The 23,993-nt window shown below is 42.2% G+C and overlaps 1 protein-coding gene across 5 annotated transcripts in view; it reads left to right on the top strand.

Annotated features, from left to right (window-relative positions):
• Positions 1-474: 474 nt before the first annotated feature.
• Lpin2 (lipin 2) overlaps positions 475-23,993 on the top strand; it is a 71,351-nt gene continuing 47,832 nt past the window's right edge. For 2 of the 5 annotated variants that reach the window (XM_052192580.1, XM_052192585.1), the window contains exon 1: positions 23,209-23,233. Coding sequence is in view for 1 of the 5 variants with exons in the window: in XM_052192581.1 (XP_052048541.1) it covers positions 23,004-23,108 (105 nt within the window). In the remaining 4 variants the exon portion in view is untranslated. Of the gene's footprint in view, positions 574-5,460; positions 5,534-22,888; positions 23,109-23,208; positions 23,234-23,993 lie in introns of those variants that run through there. The other 3 variants (XM_052192582.1, XM_052192583.1, XM_052192581.1) reach the window with 3 other exon arrangements.

The following is a 23,993-nucleotide window of genomic DNA, read 5'->3' as shown; positions in this document are numbered from 1 at the left end:
TAATACTCGCAGCTGCAGCCGTTAAAAAATGCATTTTTAAGTAGGCGGTGTTATCATTGAGCTCCAAGGGTAAATAAGGAAAGATACGGGTTTTGCAGTGATCCCATGATGGTGCACTCGCATTATGCGGGGATAACGTTTTCACACCACTATACAGCAGACCGTTTGCATTCGTTTTAGCAGCTGGGCTCTGAAGCCCCGCGCAGTGCCACAAGGTTGCCATGGGGACCGGAGGAAACTTTTTACAGCGCTCTCTGGAGACCCGCGCCGGCGTCGAGCCGCTCTCTCCCTGCGGGGAGTAGGGCTCGCAGCGCGCGGCCGGCGGCGGGGGGGGGGGGGGGGGGGGGCGGAGCTTGCGTCACGTGGCAGGGGCGGGGCGTGCGCGCAGTCTACCGCCAGCTCGGCCGCCGCCGCCGCTGCCGCCACTGCGTCCCATTCATGAGGCCTGGCGGGCTTGGCTGTGGCCCGCGGCTCCGGAGGCGGCGGCCCCGCCCCCTGCTCGTCCGCTTCTCGCCGCAGCCTGCCCGGGCCGCACGACTGTCCACCGAGTGAGAGCCGCGCGCGGTACCGCAGGTAAGCGGGCGGGAGATAGCTCCGGGGGTTCCCGGGGGACGCGTCCCCGCTCGCGGCCTCGCCTCGCGTGGGCCACGTAGCCGCGGTCGCGCAGCCTGAGGACGCGCGGGCGTCTTTGGAGACCCCCACGTCGACAGCGGTCCTCCGACTGCGGCCAGGGACCGCAGCCTCGGGCCTGGGGGAGGGGGCGCCGGCGCGCGGTTGCGGTCATCCCCCGGCCGGGGCTGGCGAGGTGCAGTTATTCCCTCAGGCCGTTGGCTTCCCCGCCGCCGCCTCCTGCAGGCCGTGGACCGGGTTCAGATGTGAGTAGCCTGCTGCCGGCGACCCCCGGGGCCCTAGAAGGTCCTGGTTGCTGTGGGAGCCGGAGCTCTACGGCCCAGTTTTGAGCGCCGCGGATCCACCCCAGCATAAGAAAATTATTTTCATTCAAATTTAGGATGGCGTTTCGGAGACATAATTATGCAAAACAAGACTAGGAAGATCGCCCTCGCTTTCAGAAAGTACTGGAACGCTGGATACTTGGAGAGGCTCTGAGGGACTGCTGAACAAGCGGCCACACTTATTTTTAATGCATCTTTGAGTCTTAAAAAAATGAAAATGGAAACTCAGTCTCTTGCTTGACGCTGAAGCTCATTTGCCCAGCAGTAGGGATGCCGGTTAAGTTGTTACTGGACCTCGCCTCGCTGATTTAAAACGTTATGATAACACAAGTTCAATTTTGAAATCTATTTTGGAATCATTTGCCAGTTAGTTTATGTGTTGATCTGAACGTTGGTTGTTTTCACTGCTTCAGACTAAGAACCATGGCAGGTGATGCTAGACTGACTGGGTTAGCAACACGTCCAGCGACCAGGTGTAGGAGGAAACAGGTGTTTTGAGCTGCCCTGCCCTGTGTGCCCTCTCACATTGCCTGTGGTTAGCCACCTACAGGCTTCCTCCTAGTTAAATGTGTTCTTGATTGTGTTTTATCGAACCTAAGGATCTTCACGTTTGAAGAAGTAGCAGAATAACTGTAGAATGCTAGAAATGGAAACGGCTGGTTCTACTTTCATATTTGGCAAAATTGAGGCTCAACAGAGAAGCTCTATATTTAAGAGGCTCTGGAAATGGGAGCGAGCATCTGAAAACCCTTGACCGCCAAGTGCGGTTAAGCTGTTAAAAGGATAAAGGTTGGGGCTTTGTTTCTTGAATTGCTGTATGCTTGTTGTCAGCACTTAGCAGTGTGCATCTTGGTTTACTGACTGAACTAACCTCTGCACTGGGCACAGAATCCCCGCAGGCAAGACTCCAGTAGCTGTTCATTACTGAGACAGAGGCTGGCTTTTAGAAGAGCTTTGGTTAGGGCTTCTTGAATGAACGGAAGAAGCTGCAAGCAGTTTGTCCTTGTAGGTCACTGGGAGCCAGTGGATCTTCCTGAAATTAAATCATCACATTTTCTTGTATGCCATGGATGGATAATCTTGGTGCTACCACAGGTCAGAAGTGGTCAAAGGTTAGGCTGGTGGACATTTTGTTGTGTTTAAATATTAATATTCAATTTAAATATAGTATGGGTCACTGCAGCTATTCTCTCTGATGGCATGCATAATATACTTCAGAAATGGAACATGGAGTTGGAATCATTTTTGCTGGGAGGTACACTGGGCTGCCTCCCTTAGGTGCCTAGTAGCCTGTGAGCAAGTTTTTGAGTCTAAGTCTTTGTGACTTTTCATTGAAACCCTCTGTCTGACTCGAGGGCCTGTCACTTTGTTTAGAGGTGGGGCTGGAGGATACGTATCTGCTCTGTCAGTTGGTAGGCTGTTTCAGGAGTTTATTTGGAACTGCTTTAGCTGTGTCTGATTCCCTTCATTGCTAAGTAGGTTAATACTTTTGGCTTAGGTGCAAGGCCCTAAGCACCTTCATGGCAAAATAGCTCATAGCTTTGAGGTCGGGGCTTCAGTTGGCTGAGAATTCTGTGTAAATTATGTCTCATTAAATAGGGTCTAGAGAGATGGCTCAGTGGTTAAGAGCACTGACTATTCTTCCGGAGGTCCTGAGTTCAATTCCCAGCAACCACATGGTGGCTCACAACCATCAGTAATGGAATCTGACGTCCTCTTCTGGTGTGTCTGAAGACAGCTACAGTGTACTCAAATACATAAAATAAATAATTCTTAAAAAAATCAAAACATTGGAATAGCTGGAAGATACACTAGAGGGTGGTAACACTCTGGTAATGTCTTGATAATAAAGTTTATATGTTTTTGAGACAGTCTCATACAGATAGTTCAGGTCTTGAACTTAACTGTGCATTGTGTGCCACCATAATTGATTTAGGAGGTTCTGAAACTTGAACTCAGGGATTTGTGCATGCTAGACAAGTACTCTGCCAACTGAGATATATCTTAAGCCCTCTGTAATAAAGTATTTGAATAAATTTTCTTACTTACTTTGCTAACAGTTATCCAATGTGGGGATCTACTTCCCCTACCATGTCATAGGTGAATGTATGTGCTTGTGTTCATGTAAACAAAGAAGGGAATCAGGTTTCCTCCTTTTTTCCCTTATAGCATATTCTTTTGGGACAGGGTCTCTCCCTGAACCTAGAGGTCGTATATTTGGTTACTCTGCTACTAAGCCAGCAAGTCTGCCTCCAGTTGTCCAAACCTAGGGTAGTGGTGCTGGAATCCGAACCCAGGTGGTCTTCATGGTTGTACAGCAAACGTTTTTTAGCCAGTGATTGATCTCTCCAGCCACAGCAGTGTATTTAAGAATTAAACACTTCACATGTTTTAGTCCTATATTTTTCAAGATGAACATACGAGGGAAAATCACTCACTCTTGGGGACCAAATGAAGTAAGTAGGGACCCTAACTATCGGTAGCAACCCATATGTGGTGGAAGGATGGCCAGAGTACTTCTACCCTAGTACGTCATTCTAGTCTGTCTTCCTCACTTCCACCCCTGTTGTTTTTGGCAGGAAGCTTGAGTTGATCATCTCCTACTGTTGTTCCCTTCTGGAAAGAGATAAGAGGAAGAAAAAGAAGAGAGAGGTTGCCCCAGTTGTAATCCTAGCACTTCAGGATCCAGAGGCAGAAGGAGATCACCAGTTTCACCATTAGCTAGCCTGGGGTACAGAGTGAGACCTTATCTCAAAACCAAGCAAAAAGAAAAAGCAAAACAAACAAAAAACCCCCACAAAACTCCAAAACAAAACCCAAGCATGTGTGAGGAGACTTTGTTACATTGTGAGATCTATACTGTGCGATGTGACTTAGAACAACATGAACACTTCTAATTTGATTCCTTGACTGCAGTTGAGTCTTTTTAAAACATTTTTTTCACATTTACTGATTTGTGAACCTGTACATGTGTAATTCTAGAGCCAGTGTTCTTCTACCATGTGGGTTCCAGGAATCAATCTCAGGTGGTCAGGCTTCCTGACAAGTGCCTGTTGAACCATCTCATGGACTTTAGACTCCTTTGCCTCGAAAGCCTTTGAATATTAACATTCAGTGATTGTTTTTAAACTGGTGGATTTAGATAGCTGTTAGTGATGTTATTACTAAGAAATAGGAAAAGAAGGTAAAACCCTAACTTGTATATCATGTCAAAAGCAGTCACCTCCACTTCACCTTTGTGCAAAGCCAAGGCAGTGTCACTGCTAATAATTTTAGAATTTTTTCAGATTATTAGAGAAAGGTGGTCTGGTGGGAAAACCATTATGGGAACATGGGCTTTTTCTTACTCTTTGGGCTTAGAATTTGTAATTTGGTGCTTTTTCTTATGTGTGGTGGCACACACTTTGAATTTGAACTGCTGGCCAGTGTAAGTTTTGTAACTTTGATATGTAGACACTGGTTTCCAAAGAGCAGACCTAGTGGCGGTTGTCAGCCTTGGATTACTCTCCTCACCCAGCCTTTATCCAGTTTCTCAGAGGGCTCTCACTTCTCTATTAACTTTATTAGCTGTAATGGAATTAACTTTATTAGCTGTAACTGAACACTAAATTAAATGTCACTTGACTATCCCATTTCGTATCTTCATTTGCTTCTTGTATTCCCTCCATATATTGCTGAGTAGTGTGTGCATTGTCTCAACTCTTCATTTTTATCAGCCAGAAACATAAAATGTTAAGTGGTGGTTTATAAATTCTAAGTTGTCTTCAATTCTTGTTTCTCCTGCTCTAGAATATGCGGTGATCCATTCTTCATTTTCATCTTCGTTCTCAGAGTTTTTGGCTTTTTTCTCCTCAGACAGGTGTTGTACCCCCACCTCCCTGCATCGTGATTAACTTCTGCTTTAGACATCAGACCCTTACATGTGGCAGCATGCTGCCGCTTTGTGCTCTGTGCTGCTTGGGGATTTCTCTGGAATCAGGGTGGAGTCCTTGAAGTGGTCATTATCAGGGTGAATAACTTGGTCTTCTTAAACTTTCTGACATTCTATGTAGGCAGAGCTCCTTTGATATTTCTTTAGTGTAGGTGCTGAACTAAAGGGAGAGGTAACCTTGAGTCCTTGGGAAGTTAGTGCTTGGGGTACAGCAAAGTCTAGTGAGAAAGTCGGCCTTGAGGATTGGTGGCAAGTTGGTCTGACACCGTGGAGTAGGTGCAGCGAGGTAGGATCTGTCAACTGCACGTGCTTCTGTAGGGAGAAGAGGAGACCTAGGAGCAGACGTGCACCAGATTGGGAGTGGGGGCAGAGGCAATGCAGAGACCTGTGAGCTCAGTGCATTGGGGTGTGTTTTAAGGTTTGGAGTGTTCTCTCATTATTTTTGGAGTAATAGTTGAAATTTAAGTAGCTTAAAGAAACCAGAGTTGTAAAGTTTAGGAAACATGATTAGAGACAAGTATTTCAATGAGAAAATTCTAGATTTGATCTTCATGGTTACATCACTCTTTTTATCAGGTAAAGAGGAGGAACTACAGTCAGGAAAAGCATCCTTCAGAAGTGCCAAGATTGGACCAGGAAGAGAAGATAGGTATGCTGTATCAAGTAGTTTCTTTAGTTGCTGGTTCAACTTTTGCTTTTATATTCTGAAATGTTAATTCTTGAAATGTAATGGAAGGGATAGTGGACACAAGAATATTTAAACACCTATTTGTAAATCTATATAATACAATGGTTTCTTTTTCGAAAACTTTCTTATGCAACAGACAGGCCTTGGATCCCTGGTCTTCCTACTTCACCCCCTAAGGTCTACCATGCCTGACTAAAAAAAAAATTTAAATAAAAAGTTACCAAATTTTAAACAAAAACCTCATTGGTTAGGACTGAAATGGAAGAGTGGTATCTGATGATTTGGTTTTGAACTGTTACCCCTATGTCAGTAGTGAATATGAGTTCGAAGCCTGGATTGGTGTTGCTTGGATTGTGTGGTAATTTTCCCCAGGGTATGAGTCTGTCTTTAGGAAAGGAGGTGCTTCTCGTAGAAGAGACTAAGTCAGGAATGTCTGGACTTCCATGAAGCATCTATGGGGAAAAAACCCTCATTAAAATTAGGTACTCATCCTTGTTTTCCTTTTTAAACATGCCAAAACATCTATCCACATACTGTTTCCTTGCCCTTGTTTTTGGTGAGTAAGAGGCAACAATCTGACAGCCATAGCATCCAATTAAATATGAAGGATGACTTTAAAAAAAGAGAAACTGTGATTTGCAACCTGTATTGGACAAATGCCTAATAGAAAGGGTTGTTTTTCAGTCATAAGATTTTCTAATGGCTTACCTAGCTCAAAGTAGCCTACCTAACCAGTGTGATGTGAAAGGTCGAACTTCAGAATCTGAGGCTTCAATACAGTCTATGTACTAAGCTTAGTCTATCACATGGTGTGATGCCTATAGACTCATTAAGGATGTGTCTCAGCTTTTTAAAAGCTTGTTGCTGCCATCGTCACTTGCTTGACACCTTCCTTGGGCAAGCATGTGCTGAGAGCTTCACACTATGTCTTAAGAGTGACCATAATACTGCTATGTAGGTAGAGATAGTGGCCATGTTTTCTTTGTGGGAATTTGAAGCTAAGAGATGTAGGGAAAGCCAGACAATTCCCTCTAGCAAATAGCCACCCTCCATTGCCCCTTGAGCCTTTCTGTCCAAGGATTTACAATTTATATGTTTTTACTTGATATCCCTAAATCAACTATAGGAATCTATTTTTACTTGCATTTGATAGAATAAAGAAACTACTTTTAATGTCAGCATGTATAAACCGGCCATAGAGTTCACTTGAAGCATTTATGTGTACAAGGCCAATTGAGCCAGGGAGAGAAAAACATCTGGGAAAATAATGGCATTGAGGAGGTCCCACCATTACCTGTTAGGTACCAGTTCAAGGATGAATTGGGCATCATCCAGCTTTTGTTCCCTGGGTACCTATCATTAGGCTGAGACTAGGTCAGAGGAAATGTTTAAAAATTGTTTTTCAAATATGGAAGTTGGTTCTGTGTCACTCTTGGGAAGGAGGAAACATAGTTGTTGGACTGATTGATACACACTCTGTCAGTAGCCACTGTGCTGCTGCCTTGAAGGATTTCCTTCAGTAATTTTGACTGTTCCTGACTTGAGAGTATACACCAGATCCCCTCAGTATAGTACTGAGCAGCAGGATCATTAACCTGCCAGCAGTGGAAGCAGGAGTGCCTATCCCTTTCTGTGTCCAGAGTCTGGGTTCTATCACATCGGTACCGGCTGAGACCTCAGTACAGTGGATGGATCATGTTTGTCCTTCAAGGCTTTCCTCACATGTCACTTGACTCACTCAGTACCTACATGTGCAGATAAGGCCCCTGTGATGGGATCTTTTACTTTATGAAATAGAGTAAATAAGTAGCTAAGAAGCTTTCATTAAAAGAAATATATTTAGAACCATGAATACACTTAAAATGTATTAGAATATGTTAATTGTGCATGATAACTGATTTTTATGGCTGCATTTTCTCATGATACTTTTGGTACATGGTTGACTCAGTTGTCTTTTGTTGGAGACCTGCATGCCTGCCCGCTTGGCTATGTCCGATATTAGATGAGGGCGTGTGTTAAAGCTTACCTACTTGGAAGTCAAGAGCCAGCTGAGGGCGAGTCGCAGGGTGAAGGGAAACTTGGAAGTAACTGGGGAAGTTAACTAGCCATCTTACATATAGAATGGGGTTTTCTAAACCGAGGCACTGAGGGTTAGGAATGGAATTTAGCTTAGATAAGGAAAATGAGAGGCAAAGAAGTATCTTGGAGAGAGCTTCTGTGTTTATATTTTTAGTATGCAAATGTTTAGTTGAAGGATTGTTTTTTATATTTCAAAGAAACCATTTTGTGTGCTTGCATAGATTTTCTTCCTTGACTCTTACCTTTCTAGTGACAATATGAGCAGTTTTGTTGTTGATTGTTGAGAATGTTAGGAATGAATATTTTTGTATAAATTCTAGTTCATGTTAATAAAAATTGTGAAGCATTTGAAATATTTTATTCTTTGTATTGGAAAATACTAGTCATCCTCTGTGATAGTTTTAATTGTCAAGTTGATACAGCTCAGGACTTAGCCTGGGAAGAACACCTCCGTGAAGGGTTGTGTGCATTAGTTTAGCCTGTGGGCACAGCTGTGGGGATTGTCTAGATTACTTTAACTAATGTAGGAAGACACAACCTAAAGTGGACTTCGAAGTTGCCTGGGATAACTTCTCAGTGTAACTAATGTTTACCTCATATTTAATACTTAACTAGTATAAGCAATTTTCACTGCTTATGTTTGCATCGCTAAATAGTGTTCAGAATTAAGCATGTGCAGTGATTTTACTTTTCCCTACACATTTCTTTCTTTGTGGTGAGAAATGGTGTGCTGACTTTCATTTCTGAACACCAGTCATGACTCCAGGCTCACATTACCTGTCAGTGAGGTCTGTGTCCTGTCTTGAATATCAGTCATCTCACCTCTGTTGGGTCCCTTGTCCTGATTCTTTACTCATTTTCCCACTTATTTGGACTTGTTACCTTTGAAGCATTTACTCTTTTTTATTATTATTATTATTATTATTATTTGTGGTTCTTTCTCCTCCTCCATCTCTCTTTCATCTTACTTTGGTTTATGACTGTGTTTCTGTATCCTCACCTGGGAAATACCAGCCTCACTCCTGACCTTGTCTTGTTCCTCACACCTGAGTAGGAAGCGGATATGTTACCAGATTCTGCAGGCAGAGGGCGTGAGAGCACCAGAGAACCCTGGTGCCTGGAATGCTCCGAGGGAGTGGCTCCCTACAAGAAGAGTCATCTGCACCTCTGTCCTTGTGAAGTTGAGGAGGTGGCTGGCTGGCTGGCCCTGCGTTCTGTTCCTCTGAGTGGGAATGTTTCTGTCTTTCTTGGTGTGGCTCTGTCTGCATGGGTCCAGAGACTCTTGGCATTTTGTCTATTATTAGGATTGCCGTTGGTGGAACCCTCGGTGGTGCAGGTATGGGCTTCATCCTTTGAGTCCATTTTCAAGGACTTCCACAGTTTCAGTTTATTGTCACTTCTGTTGAGATGAGGACAGGGGGACACCACTGTGTTCAAGACCTCACCAGCTTTTGGAGAATTAGTGTTCTGTGGGATGCCTCACTGTAAGTTTTCCTTATTGTTTTCTCATGATAAGACTGGGTTATGACTAAGGAAGACCACAGAGGGTAAAGTACCATATGACTTAATGGTGGCCATGGCTTTGATCAACAGGGTAAGGTTGTGTGTTTGAGATTTTTCTCCACAGAGAAGCTAATCTGTATATTTTTTTATGTATAAGAAGTTTGTAGGGGGGAGGTAGGGGGTAGATGGTGGTGTGGGGGGTTGGCAGCCGGTGGGGGGTTGGCAGCTGGTGGGGGGGACTTACCTTTCTAAGGGGAATGGGGGAAGACTTACATGAAGTGGGTACTGGGATGAAAGGAAGGGCTGATATATTAGGTTGTAAAGTGAATAAATACATTTAATAAAAAATGTTTATGTGTATATATGTTTTGTCTGTATGTATATGTGTGCATCATATGTGTGCCTGGTACCTGTGGAAGTCAGAAGAGAGTGCTGGATTCCCTGGAACTGGAGTTATGAATGATGTAAGATACCGTGTGGTGCTGGGAACTGAACCTAGGTCCTTTGCAAGAGCAACAAATTCTCCTAACTGCTGAGCCAGCTCTCTGGCCCCTATTTATCATTTATTTATTTACTTACTGGGGAGGATCCAGCTCAGTGTGTGGAGGTCAGAAGACAACTCTCCAGGAATTGGTTCTTTGTTTACACATTGTTAAGGCAGGGTCTGTCTCCCTTGTTTTTGCTGCTGTGCTGGGTATGAAAGCCTTACACCCCATCCTAGTTCTCTGCTCCCTACCTTCTATCTCCTCAATCATCCAGCCAGCCCTACTGTATGTCTTCTAGAATTACTCTCCCAGCTGACATCTAAAGGGTGGGAATTATCATGTCATTTTTAAGAGTATAATCACTGTGCATTTGGAATTTTATATGCAAAATAAGTATCTCATTCCAGTTGATAGTTCAGATTATTTGCTTGTGTTGGAATAGACTCATAGTCTCTGATACTGTGGGGTATGATCCATTCCAAATCTCCCACTTACTAGGGCCTGTTTTACATTGGATCAGGGCCCACTTGTTTTTGGAGGTGGGGCATGGCCTCTCTCTGTAGCCCTTGCCATCCTAAAACTCAAGATCTGCCTGCCTCTGCTTATTGAGTACTGGGGTTACAGGCCATGTGCCACCATACCTGGCAACATAAATTTATTTTGAATATTTTGTAAAAGGTTTTTCTTTTACAAAAGAAAAAAGTAAAAGGTAATATTATTATTATTACTGAGTTAAGGTCACGTTCTGAAGAACTAGAACCAGAACTTAGATTTCCTGTTTGGGAGGACACACTCCATCCCCAGTAGCATCAATAGATATGTCATTGTGTGGGCTTAGCAGGATGTCTAGGTACAGTAATATTTTAAAAGATGCCTTTAGGTACTGTCTGCTATTTTCACAGAAGATCAGAAAGTTCTTAGGAAATAATTCTCAGATTATAACAGGAAGTTTTTGTTCAGTTTTGTGTAACCGCTAAAATTTCTGCTGATTCTCAGATGTTTAATAGTTTAGCGTGCTTCATTCTTGCTTTCTAAAGTAATTCAGAGGTTGGCAAGAATGAAGAACCCAACAGTGGGGCCTGGGTGCAACAAAATTAGTCTGGTCTCTTATAGGATAGTCATGTGATCATAGGCTGCCCATTTTGGTGCTTTCTAGGGTCTTCATACTCCATTTTCAGTTGCAACCTTCCTGGAATTCTCCTTAGTTTTCTTATTCTGGTCTTTCACTGTTAAGGTACTTAACAGGTAAAATAGCCTCTGCTCCTCCCCATCCCCCCCCTCTTACTTTCCTCTCTCCACACCTCCCTCCCTCCCTCATTTCCCTTTTCTAGCTATCCTAGTATAAGATCTGGTTGGCTTCCCTTCTATTAGCATAAAAGCTCAGTGAGTTCAGGTGACTTCTTAGCCAAGATTACTGCTTGACCCTAAGCAGAGCAGAGCGTGTGGAACCAATCAGGGAGTAAAGCTTTCCATCCCTCCGTCCCTGGTGCTTCAGTGACTTGGTTGCTCTTGGCCCTGCTGCTCCCTGTTGAAGTCGCTTGATTGTGAACCCACCTTTGACAACTTGCTCTTGCAGCTCCATCTGAGTAGGGGTAGCAGACTTTCTCTTGGAAGCTGGAGGATATGTTTTGGACCAAAAGACAGAAGAAGTTGGAGATATTTGGAAAAAGAATATATATTAGCGGTTGCTATCAACAAAGCAAAGGGGTGACTTGATGCTTATTTGTGCTTTAAAAAAATTACAGTGCCTCCAACCATCATGGAAGAGCCTCTCCCACCTGTGGTGATCATTAAATGATGACTGATTCCATGTCTGGCCACCGTTTAACTAGAGCTCCAAACATCTAGATTTTATGATGCACACTGCAAGATGACTGGCTCAGTGGGTGGGCATTATGATATTGTCTCAGAGGGGTCTGCTGGAGTCTTGACCTCACTAGTGTTCCTCTGCATTTTCATTAGGTTTAAAGAAATACAAGCCTCCAAAAGTGAAATGTGCATAGGCATGCAGTGTTGCCACTGACACCTGCTATGCAAAGGTTGGCAATTATCTTTGTGGTTAACAGCAAGTACAGAGACTTGGGTGGCTGAAAGAAGGTCTTTGGAGGAACCAAGTCATACTTGGTGTAGGGACATTGTTCTGTTTGGGGATATATATGTAAATATGTATGTGGGGAAATGCTGTCTTAGGGTGTAAGGAAGTATCAGTTCTTTCTGCATCTTCTCTGCCTATTGAAAATGGAGTATTAGCTGGGCAGTGGTGGCACACACCTGTAATCCCAGCACTCAGGGAGGCAGAAGCAGGAGGATTTTGAGTTTGAGGCCAGCCTGGTCTACAGAGTGAGTTCCAGGACAGCCAGGGCTATACAGAGAAAACCCTGTTTCGAAAAACCAAATCCAAGAAAAAAAGAAAGAAAATGGAGTATTGATAGCCCATTACAGATGACATGTAACACTATTAATGTAAGCCTCACCTATATACCAAATTACTTATAGTTTTAGTAGTTTTTAGTATTACCCTTTATTATATGTGTAGTGTAAGGAAACTGTTGGTTCTACTAATGATAATGTAGCTATGAAGGAGGATGATTAAGAACACAACCAAAGGTACAAAGACTGTTGTGGTTTGTGTGTGTGTGTAACCTAGTGCCTTGGGGATGCCAGGCAAGCACTCTACAGAGTGACACATTTAGCCCCTCCTTTGCCCATGTTATCAGCAATATATACATTTCAATTATTCTGTCATACTGGAAAACACCATTAGAGGTAAAGTATTTTTCACCCTTCAAGGTAGATTAAGGTTTTACAAATAGCCTAAAAAGTTACTCACTGCAGTATCTGATGATGAATTATGCATATAAGAGAAATGAACTGATTTTTTTTTTTGGCTTATGAGTATTATGGCTATTGAAAGAGCCTCTTAGGAGCTAGATGGCTCGAAGTTTAGAGTGCTCACCTGCCTTTTTAGAGCCACATTGGGTTCCCAGTATTCCCAGTAAGACAGATGGCTTACAAGTACCTATATCTCCAGCTGTAGAGGAATCTAATGCCTCTAGCCTCCAACAAGTACCTGTTAAAAATAATAAAAATAAATAGGAAATAAATAGGAAAGAGGAACAGATAATGTGCTAGGTGATGATATGTTGATTTTCAGGGCCTTAAGAGGTGACTCACACATAGCCTTCATGTTAAATAGATTTTGCAAAGATGTGAGTGTAGTTAGAAAGTGTTGCGTGACAAGTTGGAATAAAGGAACACTGTGGGGAGGTGCTCCCACCTGCCTGAGCACAGGCCTGGGAGAGATCAGGCTGTTAGCTTCCCCTTTACAGCCGCCATTTCATATAGCTGTAGACTCTTCTGACCCATTTCAGTCTTGTTCTGCCAGTTTGAGGCTGGACTGTGAATTAGACCTATCTTGTCGAACAGTGAACTGAAGACTGGGGTTCAGTTGGTTGAGCTCGTTAGGAAGGGAAAATTATTTGCAAAGCTAAAAAGACTCAACTGGTGATAGCGGTGAAAATTTAGATGAAGTCATTTGTGTTTTCCTATGCCTCTCTCTAAATAGTGACCTCCTTCCTGGCAGGGACCCTACCCCATAGTTACTGATTGAGCATGGACTATGCACGGGTTAGTTTTTGTCTTCTAGTAGTTTCTGGATACCACTTCATGGTGTCCTGACCACAGTCCTACCTGATAGGTGCTCCTGCCCATGGTTCTACAGAGGAGCCCTAATGAAGCTCAGGTCAAGCTGAGACTAAGAATGATTACGTGCTCCAGGTCCATACAAGTGAGAGAGCTATGCTGTAAGACCCATCTTACGTACCTGCTGGCCCACTGCCAACATTTCTAAGCACCTAACAGAACAGTCATAAATAAGGTAAATACCACTTGTGTAACTTGGTGCTTCTTGTGTTGCTCATGAGGGCATAAACCCAGCACTGAGTACACTGGATGAAACATCATGAGTTTGAGGCCAGCCTAGGTAGTGAATTCAGCCAAGGCTGGAACATGAAAGCCTGCCTTAGACCTAACTAACAATCAGAACAAACAGGACTAACTAAATGCACAAATGAAGATAATGGTGATTCCCACCTAGAGGTAGCTTTGCTGCTAGAAGACTTTCAAAAGTAACCAGGTTTTTTTTTTTTTTTTTTTAAATTGTAACAACTTAGGAGAGGGTGCTGCTGACATCTAGTGGTTGGAGGCCAGGGACACTGAATGTCTTTTTCTTTTTCTTTTTCTTTTTCTTTTTCTTTTTCTTTTTCTTTTTCCTTTTCCTTTTCCTTTTCCTTTTCCTTTTCCTTTTCCTTTTCCTTTTGCTTTTGCTTTTGCTTTTGCTTTTGCTTTTGCTTTTGCTTTTTCTTTCTTTCTTTTTTTTAATATTTTTATTTTCTATATTCTTTGTTTACATTCCAAATGATTTCCCCTTTCCCGGATCCCCCCTCCCCATATGTCCCTTAAACCTTCTTCTCTCCATCCCTTCTCCAATCACCTCCCTCCTTTTTTTCTCTGTCCTTATATTCCCTTCCCATGCTAGATCAATCCTTTCCAGTATCAGGACCCTCTCCATACTTCTACATGGGGGTCATTTGTTATGCAATTTGTGCCTTGGGTATTCAGGGCTTCTGGGCTAATTAATATCCACTTATCAGAGATTGCATTCCATGTGTATTCTTTTGTGATTGGGTTACCTCACTTAGAATGATATTTTCCAGATCAAACCATTTGCCTAAAAATTTTGTGAATTCATTGTTTCTAATTGCTGAGTAGTATTCCATTGTGTAAATATACCACATTTTCTGTATCCATTCCTCCTTTGAGGGGCATCTGGGTTCTTTCCAGCTTCTGGCTATTATAAATAAGGCTGCTATGAACATAATGGAGCATGTGTCTTTATTGCATGCTGGGGAATGCTTTGGGTATATGCCCAGGAGAGGTATAGCAGGGTCCTCTGGAAGTCTCATGTCCAGTTCATTCCCAAAGAATTATCTGACCCCAAATGAAGTATGCTAAGACTGGAAAACCCAGACTTAGAAATATATTAAAAGTTAGAAAGCCAACCAGCATTCCTGTGGCCTGGATGCTGACCCTCATTAACTCCACCCCCACCTCACTGCACTGCCTTTCTCCAGGTGTTTCTTTGTGCAGCTGGGGACCTGCAGGACATGGTGTGAGGCAATCTGACTGATGCTAACCACCAATTCTCTTGGGCAAATTGATTCTATGTTTAAAAACTTAGAAGTCTGCAAAGAGAAAAAGTCAGCTTTATGTTTGGAGTGTTCTAATGTTAGTCTTTCTAGAGTACAGGGAACAGAGTTAGAGGCAATGGCATGGTTCCTGGCCTGTAAGAGGAAATATTTGGTTAGTGAATATTGTATTTCCATATTCACATCTTTGAGGGATTGGTTTGCATGTGTGTACATCCTGTGCTACTTTAAGAGCTGTTGTCATATATATATAGTAAAGCCAGACTGAACACATGTGGTGGCTATTCTTGGTTGTCAACCTTGATTACATCTGGAATTGACTAAAACCCAAGCAGCTGGGTGTAGCAGTGAGGGATGTTTTTTCTTATTGAAGTCACCGGAAGTAGTCAGACCCACTTTTAATCTGGATCTTTAATCTGTGATAGGGAAGACCCACCTACAATCCAGACCTTTGGAGGTGAGAACATCCACTTTTAATCTGGGCCACACCTTCTGCTGGCAGTCTATATAAAGGACTTGGAAGAAGGAAGCTTGTTCTTTCTACCTGCCTCTCCCTCTCCCTCTCCCCACTCCTTCAATGGCATTAGAGTCTACTTCTCTGGAGTTCTGGCTTATACTGAAGACCAGCTGAGACATCCAGCCTTGTGTGCTGAACAGCTACTGGATTCTTAGACCTTTTTTTGGTAAATAGTCTTTGTTGTATTACCTGTAAACCATTGTAATAAATCCCCTTTCTATACATACATAGATTTATTCTATAAATTTTGTTCCTTTAGAAAACCCTGACTGATAAAGCATATTTTAACTACTTTGAGGAATAATTGAAAATTTTTCTACACCTGAATGTTCTTGTTTCACAAATAGTAGTTAACTTAGAATCAGAGGTTTTTGGGCTGGGGGCAGTGACTCAGTGAGAAAAATATTTATTCTGCAAGCACAGCACCTGAGTTTGAATCTCTAGAACCATACAGCTAGACAAATTAGCAATTGTCTGAATCCAGTGCTTCAATGGCAACATGGGAGGCTGAGACAGAATTGTTCCTGTCCACATTAGCTGGTCCATGCAGCAGCTAACAGCAGAAACTGTGACACACAAGGTGGAAGGCAAGGACCAAAGATTGTCCTCTGACCTCCATATTTACACACATGACTATGCAAGTGCACATGTAGCACACATATCCATATTCTTTCTTAGAATCTTTATATAAGTTAAAGAGGGGCTAGGAAAGCTTTGGCCACAAAACATTGTAGTTGTGTGAGTATACATATTATGCTGTCTGTCAGCAAGCACACTGGATAGAACCACATTCCAGCACTTGATTAGGCTTTGAAAAATGTGATTGGCATAAACTACCATTTAACTCTATTCTCCCAGGCTTAGAAGCCTCATCTAAGGCTGGAAAGATGGCTAAGAGCACTTTATTGTTCTTCCAGAGGACAGAAGTTTGATTTCCATAGTGGGATGGGGGTGAGGGTTCACAGCTACCTGTAACTCTAGCTCCACATGGATCTAATGACCTTTTCTGGCCTTCACAGGCACCCATATCTGTGGAAGGCAGACACACACACACACACACACACACACACTTTTTTTAAAGCCTAGTTTACAAATTTGATATCCAAAGTGGATTTGTATGGTATAGTGTAACTTTTTGTGTGTTGTTTTTTGAGACAGGGTTTTGCTAAGTAGCTCTCTGGCTGTCCTGGAACTCACTCTGTAGACCAGGCTGACCTCAAACTCACAGAGTTCTGCCTGCTGCTGCCTCCCTGGCACTGGGCTACCACATCTGGCCAGTGTGTTTTGACTGGAGGAAGAAATTGTGTTTAAGTACAAAACAGAGGTTGTACTGTAGACTCACCATGATGCTAGTAAATGTTGTAGGAAGTGCTCAAACATTTTCTGCTCAGTGAGGTTTAATGCTTAGGAAACATTCTTTACAGTGTCATTTTTTTTATATTTTTAAGCTTGAAAGGGTCATAGCAATTACCCAGAAGTTCATTTTCTAAGCAAGGAACCTGAAGGTTCAATGACTGGCTCAAACGACCTAATAAAATGGCAGTTATGTAGGAATAGGTGATACTTTGTTTGAGACTCAGGTTGGCCTTGAACAGCCTCCTGAGTGCTGGGATTACTGGGGTATGTCACTATGCAAACCCCTGAGGATGATACTTCCAGTCAAGAACTAATATTTTCTTTTTGTTGTTTGGAGACAGGGTCTCATTGTGTGTGATGGTTTGAATGACAGTGGCCTCCCACAGGCTTGTGTATATGAATGTTTGGTCCTTAGTTCCTGGAACTGTTTGGAAAGGATTAGGAAAGGTGGTAACCTTTTTTGAGGAGATGTGACACTTGGGGTGGGCTTTGGGATTTCAAAAGCTCATGCCATTCCCAGTTTCTCTTGATTTACTTTGTCCTTGTGGATCAGATGTAAGCTCTCAGCTTCTGCTCCAGCACCCTGCCTGCCTGCCTGCCTGCCTGCCTCCACCCTTCCCATTGTGATGGTATGGACTCACCTTCTGAAACTGCAAGCAAGCTTCCAATTAAATGCTTTTTTAAAAAATAAGTTATCTTGGTCATGATATCTTTTAACAGAAATAGAAGTAACTAAGAGAGAATATAATCAAGAACTAAGATATTCTTTTTGTTTTGAAACAAAGTCTCCTTGTGGCCTCAACTTGTATCCTACCTCAGCTGGAGCTGGGATTATAGGTGTGCTCCACTATGCCTTGCCTGTGATTGATTTTAATTCCGGGTCGTATTAACTAATTACTGGGCCTCTCCTTCCAGGGTCTCACTTTTAGGTCAGGATGAGCCATCAAAGCTCTGTGATGTTGTTTGAAGTTTCAGTTAACTTCATTGCACTTGCTGCCTTCCCACCTGCCTTCAAGTGCGCCATTTAGTAGTAGTAATTACGTTGAAAATGCTTTTGCAGCCTTTGCTCCTGTTTGTAAACATTTCTGTGACCCCAACAGAAGCTCAGAGAAGCAGCAGCTCCCCTATCCTGATGCAGTCGGTACTGCTCTGTCACTTCCCCCGTGCTACCCAGGTAATTCCTCGGCCCCTGACTCCTCGTCCTGCCTTACCATTGAGTGGCCGGGACTGCAGACATGTGTCCACACCCAGGTTTAGTCTGACTTACTAATGTGCCTTTTCTAGGTGTTTTTGTTTTTGTTTTTACTGAAATCATATGATGGCCTTTTATGTCTTCCTTGTTTCTTTTAGCATGCTTCAGGGACTGACTAGCATGTATCAGAACCTCATTTGTTTTTATAGCTAAAGAGTATACATCTTTTTATGTATTCTAATTTTTTTCTCCATCTATTAATGGAACAAATGGTTTTCCAACTAACTTATTCAGTATTAAATGCTTCCATTAACAATTTTACTTACACAAGGATCTGTTGGGAGTCTCTCTTCAAATTTTTATGTATATACCTGAATATAGAATGACAGGATTTTATAATTATTCACTATTTAGCTTTCTGAAGAACTGTCAGACTATTTCCGCAGTGGCTTTACCATTTTGCATTCCCATTAAGAGTGCACAAAGTTTTTCTATTTTGCTGGTACTTGTCATTCAAAAACTTTGGTAGTTGTAGTGAGCAGTGACATAATAGGTCACTGTGGTTTGACTTGTATTTCACTGATGAGTCTTCTGATCTCCTTACTGGCTGTTGGTATACCTTCTTTAAAGATTTATTCAAATCCTTTACCTGTACTTTAAATTTTCTTTAATTATTTTTTTCAGGGGAAGACATTCATGAATGCAGATCAGACAGCTTTGAGGAGTTAGTTTTTACTTTTCATGGGTTCTGGGACTCTAACTCTAGTTGTCAGGTTTGCAGCACAAGCTCGCTAACTTGCTAAACTATCTCCCCAGGCATAAATAAATTGTTCTTCTGATCACTTGTAATTCTTTATATATTCTGGATATTAAACTCTCATCAAAGATGATTTATAAATGTTTTGTTATATTCTTAGGTTGTCTTTTCATAATGCCCCTTGATATAAAATATGCTTTCAATTAAAAAAAAAAAAAAGGACTATCTGCTTATTTTATTCATGTCATTGCAAAGATGATTTGGCAGGAGAGGCCAGAAGAGGGCATCGGATCTTCCCAGAACTGAAGCTACTGCATTTGTGAGCTGCCATGTGGGTATTAGAAACCAAATCTGGCTCTCTGGAAGAGCAGTCAGTGCTCTTAACCATTGAACCATTAGTCCAGCTCCTCTAACATCTCATTGAATCTCTTGTCTGTAATCTGTGAGGGAAAGGAATAAGCAAATGTATCTTTCAGCCAAATTCTAAGGATCAGAGATGAGCACTTACAAAGGACTAAGACTTTTTTTGACTTTTCCACCTGAGAGTCCACAGTTTACCATCAACTCTGCCTTAAAGGAGCATCATCACATTTGGGGATCACAGGGCCCCATGTTCTGTTGCTTTTAATGGAAAATCTACACCCAAGGCTTTCAACCAATAATCCAAATAATTGAAAATCCATTGATGTTCTGGAAGTCTTGAAATACTGAGTAATTGATGCATTCCCAGTGTACTTATTATTTGCTAAATTTGTATATTGAGCACAAAACTATACAGTATTAGCTATTAAAAATACATCCTGGAGAAATTTGCCTGCTTCCCTGGAGAGCTGGCATGATGAAGACACTCATAGGCCACCCACAACAGGTGTCACTATAATGTACAAGTATGTGGTAGGGAGATGGGAGAGACAGAGAAACAGAAAGACAGGCAGAACTGGAGACTCTGGGGAGGTAGGGAACAGCCTGATGTGAGTAGCTTACATTGCCACTTAAGGCCATGATGAAGCCTGTGCTGCCTCTGAGGGTCTTGTCTGTGTCACAGTGGGCAGATAAATATTTAAAAAAAAAATGCCATGCAAAAGTAAAGAGATTTTTCTCAGGATTCAGCTATTTGTATAAAAAATAAAACAAATCAAAACAAAAAACCTCATTCAGCCCGGGCTGGCTTTGTTAACTCCCCATATACTTGAGGATGATGCTGGACTTCCTGGTCACCTTTCCTTCTGAGTGTTGAGACTACAGTTGTGCACCATCGAACCTGCTTTACTTGACTGCTCGCTAGGAACTGGACCCAGGGCTTCCTGAAGGTTAGGTGTGTGCTCCTTCTAAACTGTGCTACTTCCAAAGCTCTTGGGTTTTACTTTTACCCTTAACCTGGACAGAAGAGATTGATGCTTTTCTTTGAAAATTTATGGGGCTGACTGAAAATAGTTGCTTGTGATTTTACTGTGTGTTGGACGTGATGAGAAGTGCCACCTGATCGGCCTTCAGGAACCAATAGGTGGCGGGTGACCTGGGTGTGAAGATGAGCTCATTTCTGATGGGTCCAAGGTGCATGCTCCTTTGCAGGCAGGACATTTTGTGAGTTTATTCCTCAAAACAGTGACATAATACTGAGGTAGCAGGAAAGCCAGTGGCTAGTGTGTTATGTAAGAGGCCTTTGGAGTGAACCTTGCCCACGGAGTTTGTTACAGCAATCACTGCCCTGATGAGTTCCACACTCTTCACTTGTTGAGCCTTCACCTCTGAGTCTGTCCATTGCTTCCCCTCCACTAGGACATTCTCTCTGGGTCTCAGCTTGGCAAGTGAAACAAACAAACCACAGAAAGAACTAGAGAAGCTGGAGGGAGTCTTGTCCTGTACTTGTGCCTTCTTTAGCAAGTGACCTCTAGTCAGTTGCTTTACCTCTTTGTGGGCCTTAGCTTCCTCACATTTAAAATAAATGATTTTTTTTCTATTTCCCATCTCCATATACCCTCCTGTTCAGTTCTGCCTTCTGTGAGTTCTCTATTTTCTTACCTACATTTTGTTTCCTCTGCCTCTGACTTTTCATCTTAGGTCATTTCTCCTTAATCTCCTGTTCACTTTTCTCCCATTCTTCTCTCCTGACCTTTCATGTTGCCCTCACCACAGAGTGAAGTTTCATTACTCCTGTCTAATGCCGGGGCCTGCAGCTACTGCAGGTCATGGAGGAAGAGACTGGAATTTTTGTTCATGGCATAACATTTCAGCTGTCAGAACTCTTCAGTTCCCCTGTGAAAGGGAGAGTTGTGTATGTGATGTAATTAAGTGGCAAGTGAGTGTGGATGCTTTGTTAGTCTCTGACAGCAGCTCAGAAAATGACTTGAGTATAATGAGTTTACTATTTTTAATGTTGGGGAGATTGATTTTGCAACCGTCCCCCTTATTTTCTACATTTTCTTTTGTGGGTAGAGTGCCACAGCATTCGTGTGAAGGTCAGAGGTCATTTCTTCCACCATAACAATTTTGGGGACAGCACTCACGTTGTTGGGCCTGGGAAATGCTTTACCCGCTGAGATACCTCTATCTCCCCTCAGTTTGATTGTTTGAGTCCTGATGGAGTGTTGCTGCAGTTAGCATTTCCATTCCCTCTTGGCCAAAATATTTGCCCTTGTGAAGTCTGAAGGTAAAAGGAAAGGTTTGATAGTGTGTGGCTCATTGAATGTAAGTGGATCAGAGGGTTGATGAATTAAATACTTGTATAGAACGATTAAAACCCTGTTATCTTCCATTCCTCGTTAGGAGAACATTTTGCCTCTCCAGATTGTCTTTGGTGTTAAAACAGTGGCATACAGCAGAAATTGAATGTGAGCTGTATGTGTGACTTCAGATTCCCTACCTGTCACATAAAAAGGAGCTCTGTGGGTAAGAGGTGCCTGTTTTGCAAGCACAAGGATCTGACTTGGATCCCAGCACACACAGGAAAGCTTATGTGCACATCTTTGGCACTGCCGAGGACTGAAGCGATAGGCTCACTGGGGTTTGTCTGTCACACAAGCTCTAGGTTCAGTGAGAGACCCTGTCTGAAATAAGGAAGAGCAGAGCAGTACAGCAGGAGACCTGACTTAGTCTGTCCTTTGAACATGTGCATATCTGTCTCAGCATGTGCACCTGTACCATTAACACACAAGATGTAGAGAATTCCACAAATATCAATTAATGTATTTAATTCAGAATATAGAATATCATTTCAACAAACATATACATAACGATTTCTTCACTTTCTTTTTTCATACTAAGCCTTCCAAATCAAGTGCTATCTTCACTCATCTTATTAAATAGCATTTAGTACTAGCCTGCTTGCAAATTCAATAGGCATGTATACTGGAGGCTATTTGTAATAAACTCCAGAGTCTTAGAAAATGACTTCAATAAAATGTTTTAACTTAAAAATCAAGTATATAGGGCTAGAGAAATGGCTCAGTGGTTGAGAGCATTGACTGCTCTTCCCAAGGTCCTGAGTTCAAATCTCAGCAACCACATGATGGCTCACAACCATCCGTAATGAGATCTGATGCCCTCTTCTGGAGTGTCTGAAGACAGCTACAGTGTACTTACATATAATAATAAATAAATCTTTAAAAAAAAATCAAGTATATATATATATGTGTGTCTTACCTATGTGTATTATGTGCTTTAGGGTTCTAGAAAAGTTTGAGGTTACTATGTAGGCATTCTGAGAGCTGGCAAGTAAACACCAGGAACTAAATGTTGCCTTGTCATACTCGTGAACTAGTCTAGTTTTGTCATTTATAGAGTGCTGAGCCAGGGTATCTCCCAGGTTTGTGAGAAATGCTAGGCTATGCCAGTATAATGAAGTAAAAATATTTAGTGGTTAGACTATAGGAACACAAAGATGCGCTCTAAGCATATGAAAAGCTTTTCCCTCACTTGACTACAGGAGGTTTTTTTTTTACCCCCTGTGTATAGCTGTTTTTATTTCTACATATGAAGATGTGATTGGCTTAAGGAATCATTAACTCAATCCCTGTTCAGTGTGATGGAAACTGTAGTTGACCGTCTTGTGATTGGGCAGGACTTGGTACCTATCAGTGTAAACACATGGTGCAGCCTGCCCCATGCCCCTGCTTATCATCGGTGGAGAGATGGGGCTGAGGCATTTTGAGCAAATCTCATTGGTAAAGTGGCGTGTGCGTTGCTTTTTTTTTTTTTTAAAGACCTGTTTGCTTTCAGTTTTAACTATGTCCCTTTCAGCGGCAGTTAGCACTTAGTTGTCCACAGAATAACTTTCGGTTGGTTGGTGTCTTCACCTCTGTAGAGTCATGCTTGATAAGTTTCTTCAGTTTTAAGATGTTTTACCTAGAAGATAACAGTGAAGATGAGAAGAAGGTTCAGGAAAGCTCATTGAGTAAAACTGCAGGTGTTTACCATGGCAAGGCCCCTCCTGGTATTCTGGTGAGTTTCATCCACCCATGTTTCTCACTCTTTGCTTGAGGCTCAGTCTGGGTAGCACTGACAAGGGACAGCAGCTGCTAAGTGAAAGTGGTGAATGCCCCTTGTTTGGAAGATGTATTGTTGTGGTAAGTTCTAATTTTTAAAATGTTACATAGACCAAAAATTTTTGGCTGCCTGCTCTCCCTCCTTGCCTTTATGGTATCCTTATTCTGTTTGTTATTATTTAATAACTTTATGCCTAGAAAAAAATGTGTTTGCTCTAACCTGAGAACTTGTCTACAACTTGTCTTGAGCTCTGTTCTTGCATCTCAGCGTGGTAGTTGAGGTTCCGCTTAAGTTTTATGGTTTTTATTGTCCTGGCCAAATCTCCTGTAAGGCTAAGCAAATATTTTGAAACTGGCAGTTTGTTTGGATATGTGATACAAAAGAATGACTGTAGGCTGTCCCTTTTATGACTACAAACAAACGAAAATATGCCTGAAATATGTATGGGGTGGAGTTTGAACTTTTTAGTCTAGTTTTCTCTTGCTATAAGGTACAAAGTCAAACATGGCTTCTAAGTTTGAGTTCTAGAAGTCTGTTAGGGAAACAAAGTCAGATGATGTAAAGATAATATCATTTAACTCAGCTGGTGGAACCTTAAAAAATAATGTGTTCGAGTACTTCTTACTTTAATTACGTTGGTTTTGTTTTGCATGAGGGACTTGGTGTGTTGTTCATGATGACTGTTTCTATAGGTTGGCCTTGAACTTACTATATCCCACTGCCTCAGCACTCCTGACTGTTGGGTTAACAGTCCTGTGCTACGAGGGTTGGTTTAAATGCTCATTTTTAAAGGCAGAGGCTAAATAACTACATTCAGATAATCTGGAACCCCAAATGAAA

The sequence above is a fragment of the Apodemus sylvaticus genome, chromosome 9 (assembly GCF_947179515.1).
Source record: "Apodemus sylvaticus chromosome 9, mApoSyl1.1, whole genome shotgun sequence".
Classification (NCBI taxonomy): domain Eukaryota; kingdom Metazoa; phylum Chordata; class Mammalia; order Rodentia; family Muridae; genus Apodemus; species Apodemus sylvaticus.
Note: the sequence above shows the minus strand (reverse complement) of the source record. Positions and strands in the feature narration are given on the sequence as shown.